Source organism: Gossypium arboreum, chromosome 11, assembly GCF_025698485.1.
Source record: "Gossypium arboreum isolate Shixiya-1 chromosome 11, ASM2569848v2, whole genome shotgun sequence".
Taxonomy (NCBI): domain Eukaryota; kingdom Viridiplantae; phylum Streptophyta; class Magnoliopsida; order Malvales; family Malvaceae; genus Gossypium; species Gossypium arboreum.
Window position 1 is genome coordinate 117,034,950 of NC_069080.1, and position 9,144 is coordinate 117,044,093.

General features: G+C 34.3%; 1 protein-coding gene across 1 annotated transcript; it reads left to right on the top strand.

Moving 5' to 3' along the window:
• The first annotated feature begins 4,761 nt into the window (after positions 1-4,761).
• LOC108471374 (receptor-like protein 7) lies at positions 4,762-8,905 on the top strand. Its single transcript, XM_017773005.2, has 3 exons — positions 4,762-5,855; positions 6,726-6,797; positions 6,875-8,905. The coding sequence occupies exons 1-3, from the start codon at positions 4,862-4,864 to the stop codon at positions 8,653-8,655; spliced, it is 2,847 nt and encodes a 948-aa protein (XP_017628494.1). The 5' UTR covers positions 4,762-4,861; the 3' UTR covers positions 8,656-8,905.
• Positions 8,906-9,144: the final 239 nt, after the last annotated feature.

A 9,144-nucleotide genomic window follows, 5' to 3' on the forward strand; every position in this document is an offset into this window, starting at 1 on the left:
GTATATTTTCACACACATAGATGTATATGTATATACCTCATAGCATAATTTTCATATTTGTATGCACATGATTTACAAGATGCCATACAATTTTGGGTTTAAATAGAATATATCCTACCCCATCACTACACACCATAGTTCTCCAAAACTCCCTTCTCCAACACACTGGGATGTGGATATACCACTATGGGTTTGTAGATAATAATTGGGATTTAGCTATGGACACACAACAAGTTCCTACAGTTGGAATCTACTTTCATCTATGGGTACAAAGCAAATAGTCCTGCAGATGAAATCTGCTTTCGGTTATAGATTTTAAAGCATAATCTTATTGTTGGAATCCACTCTTGTTTGTGGGTACACAACGAATAGTCTTGCTTGAGGCGTGAAAATCACTATTCTTAAAGATATTTCACAGATATGCGTATCCCTTAGGATTCAATAAGCACTGTTGTTAATAAGTAGGAAAATAGGGAATAAGGAAGAGTGAACTAATTAAAAACTCAACTGAGATTGTAGAAGGAAGGCTTTTCTAAAAAGAATACAGAGAAAATTTGGAAGAGAAAGTAAAAGCTAATAAGTTAACTTGAAGGCTGTCATGCATGGTATGTAGAAGAGTTTTATTGGCTAAATATAACAAAGATAAGTTGATTGAATTAGTTAAAAATAGTTTGAAATGGTTAATATAAACTTAACTTTGAAAAAATTACAAAAAAAAATCATAATTATCTTACAAAATAAAAAAATAAAAAAAAGTAATATTTTCCTTCAATCAATTTCGCAGTAGTGGAAAAAAGCGCCATTCCCCAACTAAACATGAAATTGATTCAACGAAACAGAAGAGAAAATACTTCCGCTAACTCCATTTTCTTGGAAATTACTGGGGATCCCATCCCACCCATTGGTTGTATTAAATTCTCCAAAGGAAAATTGTCGAGTGAGATTGCTTTGGGAAAAAACAAATTAAAGCCTCCTATTGACACTGTTATTGTTTTCTCCATTCACTCCGCTTTTGTTTTTTTACTCCAAGCAATTTTGTTTTAACTTTAGAAGAAAATATAATATAAAACCATTTATAATATTGTTGAGTGGAAGTGATTCAATGTAATGATAATTCACAAATTATCCTTGTTTCTGAATATCAGTTTACAATCTGAAACATTTATATCATTATTTTTCATTTTGATGCGCTTTCCATTTAATATATATATATTTCATGCTTTACTATCATAAGTTACTTCATTAATAAGCTAACATAAGGATCATTATAAATGAATAAACATCATCAAACTTTTAAGTCAATTGGCCAAATAATTTTTTTAGCTTGGTTTAAGACGTTCTAACATTATGCCTTTCTTCCTCTATCAAAGGCATTCCTCTCAATCTAAGTTCAGTTCTCAAACGTTGTTAGAATGATAATTGTTAGGATTTCGACCCGATTAAGCAACGAATAAGTAAAATAGCAGAATAAATTGAGAAATCGAACACACAAATTTAACGTGGAAAAACCCTTCCAAAGAGGATAAAAAACCATGGGCAAAGATAATTTTACTATAATGGCAAAAGAACAAAGAGTACAAAAGATGGAGATAAAAACTAAACCCTAAAAACCTGAAAATAAAGAACCCACAAAACGTAAACACAAAATTATCTAAATGTGTTATGAGTTCTAATCTCTAATGGGAGTTTTTTTCTAAGGTTGTAAAAGAGCCTATTTATAGGCTAAATTCATAGGTCAAATAATAATAAAATAATCTAAACTAATCAGTGTTTGATTGAAACAAGTAAACAGAGTTTAACTAAAAGATTATTTCTCAAATTTAACTGAAAATTGAAGTCATATTTAACAAATCTCCACCTTGACTCATATTTTCACAACGTCATCTTTGCCAAAGCCCGCCACGAGCCTATCTTGAACTATGCTGAGAATTAACTGAGTCGAATTTGTGCTTAGAAATTGGAAGACTTCTAGCCTTCAACTTGTACACTGCCAAATCAAAAGCTAACCCGGGTCTGATTTTCACGAACACAGTGCCCTAACTTTTCAAAACCTGCATCTAAAAGAGAACCTCTCTTCAACGAAACAGTCATACATTTTTCTCTCCTATGACCAAGTTGCCTCCACTCCAAACAAGTTGGCTTCAACTCCGTAACAGACGAGGGACGTCCGATTTCATCGGTCACTGTATAACCTTCCAGAATATAAAGACTACCGGTTCTTTTACCTTTTAACAAAACGAGAGCTCCACGAGATACTTTAATGCCGCTCAAGTCGATGTTGATTTTGCATCCTTTCAAGTCTAAAATACTTAAGGAGATGAGATTCTTTCGTAAATCAGGTACATACCTGACATCTGAGAGTGTCCTAATCGTCCCATCGTGCATCTTAATTTTAACAGTACCAATACCAATTACCTTACTGGATGAATCGTTTCCCATGCGCACAACTTCAACTTCAATCGAACCGTATGTGGAGAACCATTCTTTATTGGGATACATGTGGAAATAACATCCTAAATCTAAGATCCACTCGGACGTGAGCTTGGTGTTATCGCTTATTGACACTAACAAGAAATCATCACCATTTTCATCAGCCAAATTAGCACCAGCTACATCTTCTTCGTTACTCTCAGCAGCTTTTTTATTTCGCAGTTTATAACAATCTGCTTTTACGTGACCTAACTTTTTACAATAGCAACAACTTTTATCTCGTTTCTTTGATGCTACCAAAATGGAAGCTTTCCTATCTATCTTGCTATCTAAATGAAACTCATTGTCGAGTTTGTCTCTACTCAAAAAATGACCCTTCACATATTCAAACAAGAGTTTGTCTCTACCATAAATCAGGGTCTCCCTGAAAGACTTGTATGAAGGGGGTAAAGAGCACAATAATAGCATAGCCTGATCTTTATCGTCAATATGAACCTCAACATTCTTTAAATCATTTAAAAGAGTAACAAATTGACTGATGTGATCTCTAAGAAGCTCACCTTCGTTCATGCGAAACGTAAATAGACGTTGTTTTAACACTAAACGATTAGCCAGAGACTTAGTCGCATAAAGAGTTTCTAACCTTTTCCACAAGGCGGATGAGGTTTTCTCCATCAATACCTCCTGCAATACCGTATTCGCGAGGCACAACTGGATTGCAGACAAAGCCTTTTCATCAAGCTCTTCCCATTCTGTTTTATTTAGATTCTCAGGCTTTTTCCCGGTAACAACCTTTTTCAAGCCTGATTAAACTAGAATTGCCATCATCCGAACTTGCCACAGATTGAAATTTGTCTCACCATCGAACTTTTCAATTTCAAACCTTGTTGTTGCCATCTCTGAACGGGCTGATCTATGACAATTGAACTAGCTGTGATACCACTTGTTAGGATTTTGACCCGATTAAGCAGCGAGCAAGTAAAATAGCGAAATAAATTGAGAAATTGAACACACAAATTTAACGTGAAAAAACCCCTCCAAAGAGGATAAAAAATCACGGGCAAAGATAATTTTACTATAATGGCAAAATAACGAAGAGTACAAAAGATGAAGATAAAAGCTAAACCCCGAAAACTCGAAAATAAAGAACCCACAAAACGTAAACACAAAATTATCTAAATGTGTTATGAGTTCTAATCTCTAATGAGAGTTTTTTTCTAAGGTTGTAAAAGAGCCTATTTATAGGCTAAATTCATAGGTCAAATAATAATAAAATAATCTAAACTAATCAGTTTTTGATTGAAACAAGTAAACAGAGTTTAACTGAAAGATTATTTCTCAAATTTGATTGAAAATAGGAGTCATATTTAACAATAATAATAACATGATGGAAAGCTACGAAGATATGACATAAATTGTATGTGGAAAACAATAATTGTGCTCTTACCATGTACATCATTTTCAACTTATTTTTTAAATAAGGACCATTAACCAAAAAAAAACCTAGATTTACTTTGTTAATCGTCAAGTGAGAAGAAGGAAATCACCATGTAATGGAAAGATATTTTTAAATTTTTTACAACTTTTTAGAATTTTATGAGTTTTTAAACTTCTAATAAATTTTGCACAATTATAACAAATTATAATTTTAGAAAATATGAATTTTTATAATTTTATAATTTTGTTTGGATTTACAGTTAAAAATTTCTAAAAGTGCCAAATTAATATTTTTCTTATAGTTCATGGATCAATTTAATTATTAAGCCTATGAATAGTAATGGTTAATTTGTAACCTTTAATAGTTAAGTGATCAAAACGTAAACTTGTTAATAATTGTGTGACCAATAATGTAGGCTACCCAAATATATTTGAAGAATAGTAACTTATAGTCCACATTGACTTTCTCAGCAATTAGTGAAAGGGTAGCTTAAATGATCAAATTTGAATAATTGAGTGACCAAATTGTAACTTTTCCTAATTGAATACTAAAATATAAACTTATTGATAATTAATTAACCATGGACACAAGTTACCCTTAAAAAGGAAAATAATAAATGTTAATATTTTAGTAAATCACATGAAATGCATCTGTAGAGTGAGAATTAAGAAAACAATTTTAAACAATCTAAAATTCCAAAAATGGTAAAAATAAAATAAAATTTACTTTACCTACTTTAAAATTTTAAAATTTCCTCAACTTTTTATTTAAAATCTATTGTCCAATTTCATCCAAAAATAAATAAATCAATCAATCATTTAAAGCTAGTGAGACTTTAATATTACTTGAGTTTGAATATTTAAATACCTTCTCCGCCATTGACCCTTGGCCATTCTCAGTCAACGATACTGGATCATTACGTACAATTGTGAATCTGAAGCACTTCTATATAAAAACACTTCTCTCTCCTAACACGTCAAGCCAAAAAATCAAATGAGGCTTTCACTTGCATTTGCATGCTTTCTTTTCATCGTTACTCTTTTTCAGTTCACTGCCTTTTCTTTCTCGTCTGAGCAGCCTGCAGTACTTTGTCACAGCGATGAGCGTCTTGCTTTGCTGCAGCTCAAGGATAGCTTCATCATCGACAAGCAGGCATTGGCTGCAGGTTTTTGTGCTTATCCTAAGGTTGATAGTTGGGATTCTCAAAGCGTTGACTGCTGTTCATGGGATGGCATTGAGTGTGACGAAATCACGGGTGTGGTGATAGGCCTGGATCTCAGCAGCAGTTGCCTTTATGGCTCCATCAATTCCACCAGCAGTCTCTTCCGCCTTCTTCACCTTCAAAAGCTTAACCTCGCTAACAACCATTTTAATTACTCTTTGATTCCATATGCGTTGGGCAATCTTTCGATGCTGACATACCTTAACCTCTCTAGTTCTGTATTTTCTGGTCAAATACCGTCAGAAATTTCAAAGCTCTATAGGTTATCCTCCCTGGATTTCTCTAATAATTGGGATACTAACCCTTCTCAAAGGTTGTTGGTACTCGAAAAGCCAGATGTGAAGAGCTTAATACAGAATTTAACAAACTTGAAGTACCTCAATCTCTCCTACGTAGTTATGGCGTCTCCGATTCCGAGTGTGTTGGCCAACTTGTCCTCGCTGACGTCCCTTTACCTCGAGTCTTGTGGACTGCAGGGCATGTTTCCATTAGCCATTTTCCGGCTACCAAACCTTGAAACTATTTGGCTGTCACACAACTTGGATCTGACAGGTTACTTGCTGGAGTTCAATTTCAGCAACAAACTTAAAAAGTTAGCATTGTGGAATACAAGCTTTTCTGGTGAGTTACCTGCTTCAATCGAAAACCTTAGTTCTTTGGAATTCTTGGGACTCGGTCACTGCAACTTCTCAGGGTCAGTGCCATCTACGTTGGGTAATCTTCCCAATCTCAAATTTCTGGATCTAGCAACCAATTCTTTTACGGGTGAGTACTTTTTTTTATTTAGACACAATTACGAGTAACGATTTTAACTTGATTAAATAATTATTGAGTTTGAGATTGAGTTTGACAGTTCTAGCTATCGATTGAGTCGAATTCGAATTACGATTGAGTCGAATTCAAATTTAGTAATAATTTATCAGAATAGTTAATGAGATTTTTATATTTTTATATTATTAAATTACTTTATTGACCTTAATATATATTATTAATCTTAAGTTTCATTATTGAGTCAAACTCGAGCTCAAGTTTAAGTCCGAGCTTGAGTACAAAAATTAGTAAACAAGTTTAATTGAACTTGAGCTTGAGTAGCTTGATTTTATCTTGAGCTGAGCTCGAGCTTATAAATAGATGTTTGATCGAGTTTGAGTTGAATATCGAGCTCTGAATTTCGATTTGAACTCAAGCTTGATAGTATTCGAGTTTGACTTGGCTCGATTACACCCCTAGGCTTAATGATAATTTTAATTATTTATTTAGTTTGGCCCCAAGATTTTAAAATTAATCAAATTATTTTTAATGATATTGATGCGGTCACTGCATGATAATCCATATATATTTTATAAAATTTAAAAATAGTAATAAGTATTTTAGATTTCAACAAATTTAAACAACTCAAAAATTTTATATGTTAATAGTGAAGAATACATATAGATCTTAACAGTTGAGTTAATTTTTAAAAAAAATAATTTATTTAAATCTTAAAATTTTTAAAATGATAAAAGAAAATTATGACTAAGGTGAAAATATGAATTAGCGTCAAAGACTAGCTTTTATCTTGGTGCCATATTATTGATTTATTTGAATGGAGTATATAGTTGAAGTTGAAGGTTGTACTTAAATGGTACTTCACAGGGTCAGTGCCACCAACGTTGGGTAATCTCACCAAACTCGATACTTTGGATCTCCATGATAATTATTTTACGGGTGAGTTACTAGGAAACCTTATGTCTGTTTTCTTTTTCTTTTTCGACTAATCAAATTTATTTTAAAAAATCTAACAGGTTTTATTCCTTCTGAGCTTACCAACTTGACCCAACTCACTGCTTTGAATCTGCTCGGAAACATGCTACATGGATCAGTCCCAAGCTCAATCTCGAGACTCGAGAAACTTAAATTTTTTGACTGTGACGACAACAGATTGGGTGGCATTCTGGAGATGGATGCATTTCTAGAGCTAAAAGATCTGCAGTATTTGTTTCTGTCCTTGAATAATTTCTATTTAGTTTCTCCAGATAATAGCAATGCCACCAGCCCTCAAGCTCAGCTTGTTGATATAGGATTACGGCACTGCCATCTAAGAGAGTTCCCATATTTCTTGCGCAACCAACACCGGTTACAGCTTCTTGATCTTTCTTCAAACAACATTAAGGGCCAGATACCGCAGTGGATGTCCAAAGTGAGCGTTGAAACCCTGTTGTTTTTAGACCTTTCAAACAACTCCCTCATCGGTTTCGATGACTTCCCACTTGTTCTTCCATGGTCTAAACTGCAATATCTGAAACTTGATTCCAACATTCTCCGAGGTTCTCTCCCAGTTCCACCATTGTCTACAGTTTTCTATTCCATCTCAAATAATTCTCTCAATGGAGAGATCCCACAGCTGTTGTGCAATCTCAGCTCTCTTTCCATTCTTGACTTTTCCTACAATAACATGAGTGGTGGGATCCCAGTGTGTCTGAGCAACTTCAGCAAGTCTTTATTAGTACTGAAGGTGCGGTCCAACCAGTTAGATGGTCCCATTCCAAGTGGTTGGGCAACTGGAAACAGATTAAAAATGATAGATTTGAGCAAAAACAAATTGCAGGAGAAGATTCCAAAATCGCTGATGGAGTGTAAAATGTTGGAATATCTTGATCTTGGAAACAATCAGATTAGAGATGCATTCCCTTCTTGGTTAGGGTCTCTTCCAGAATTGAATATTCTTATTTTATCTTCTAATGCATTTTATGGTAGGATGGAGAATCCTAAGTTGAATCTCAACGTCTTTCCCAAGTTGCGAATCATCGATCTTTCTCACAACAGATTCAATGGAACCTTGCCTTGGGGTTACTTTGAAAGATGGATTAGCATGAAAAATCTGGATGGAAAAAACTCACCTCCTAAATACATGCTTGAAAGTTTAGATATGAGGATAAATCTTATGCATGTTCCCAGGGATTATGACTACTCCATGACAATTACAAACAAAGGCATGGAGATGAAGTACCCAAAGATCATTCGAACTCTTGTAGCCATTGATTTCTCCAACAACAGATTTGATGGAGAAATTCCAAAATTGATTGGGAAGCTCAAAGAGCTTCACTTGCTCAACTTTTCGAATAACAATCTCGTTGGAGGAATCCCAGTAGCCATAGCGAAGCTCACAAATCTTGAATCTTTGGACCTTTCTGAGAACAAACTAGTGGGAAGAATTCCAATGGAGTTGAGTACTCAACTCACTTTCCTTTCATTCCTCAACGTCTCTCATAATCGTCTCACAGGGCTTATACCAGGAGGCGGCCAATTTGAGACTTTTCAAAGTAGCTCCTTTGATGGAAATCTTGGGTTGTGTGGAAAACCCTTGCGAAAAGAATGTAGCAGCAATTCTGGAAGCCTGCCACCTCCATCTTTGACTTCTTCGGGAGAATTTGGATTGGATTGGAAAGTAGTGTTGTTCGGTTATGGATGTGGATTCCTATTTGGAGTGGTGATTGGACATGTTGTGATAAAAAAGAAACCTGATTGGTTTGCCAACACTTTCTCCAAATTTCCTACAAGAAGGCGAAGGAGGCATGTACTATAAAAAATCAAGTGGACTAATTTGAATGCACCATTGGGGATGGTAGGGATGAAGATTGTATCCTTCATCGTTTTTTCCCTCTATATGCATCTATGCCATGTATTATTAAGCTATAGTTACATTATGGAATGCGCCCATTTCGCTTTTTTCATCACTAGTACTCTTGTTATAATGAAAAAGAAGTGGAGTTTGAAGGACGACACATATTACTAGAATGTTCCCTTGGCTTGGTCAGGAACCAGTTTTTATATAATTTCGAGCATACTATATAGAATTCAAATCTCTAGTGGGAAATTATTTAAATCTAATAATGATTTAAAGAGGTATGGGTTTATGAGAGGAAAATGATTTTTTTTATGGAAGAGTGTAACACATAGGTTGTTTGTGCAAGTGTACACAGTTGCTATCAAATAATAAGAATGTAAAAGAGTTATCGTCTCCACAGAGACTGTGCATGTGCAAAATTAAAGTTTTACAAAATGGTGATAAGAA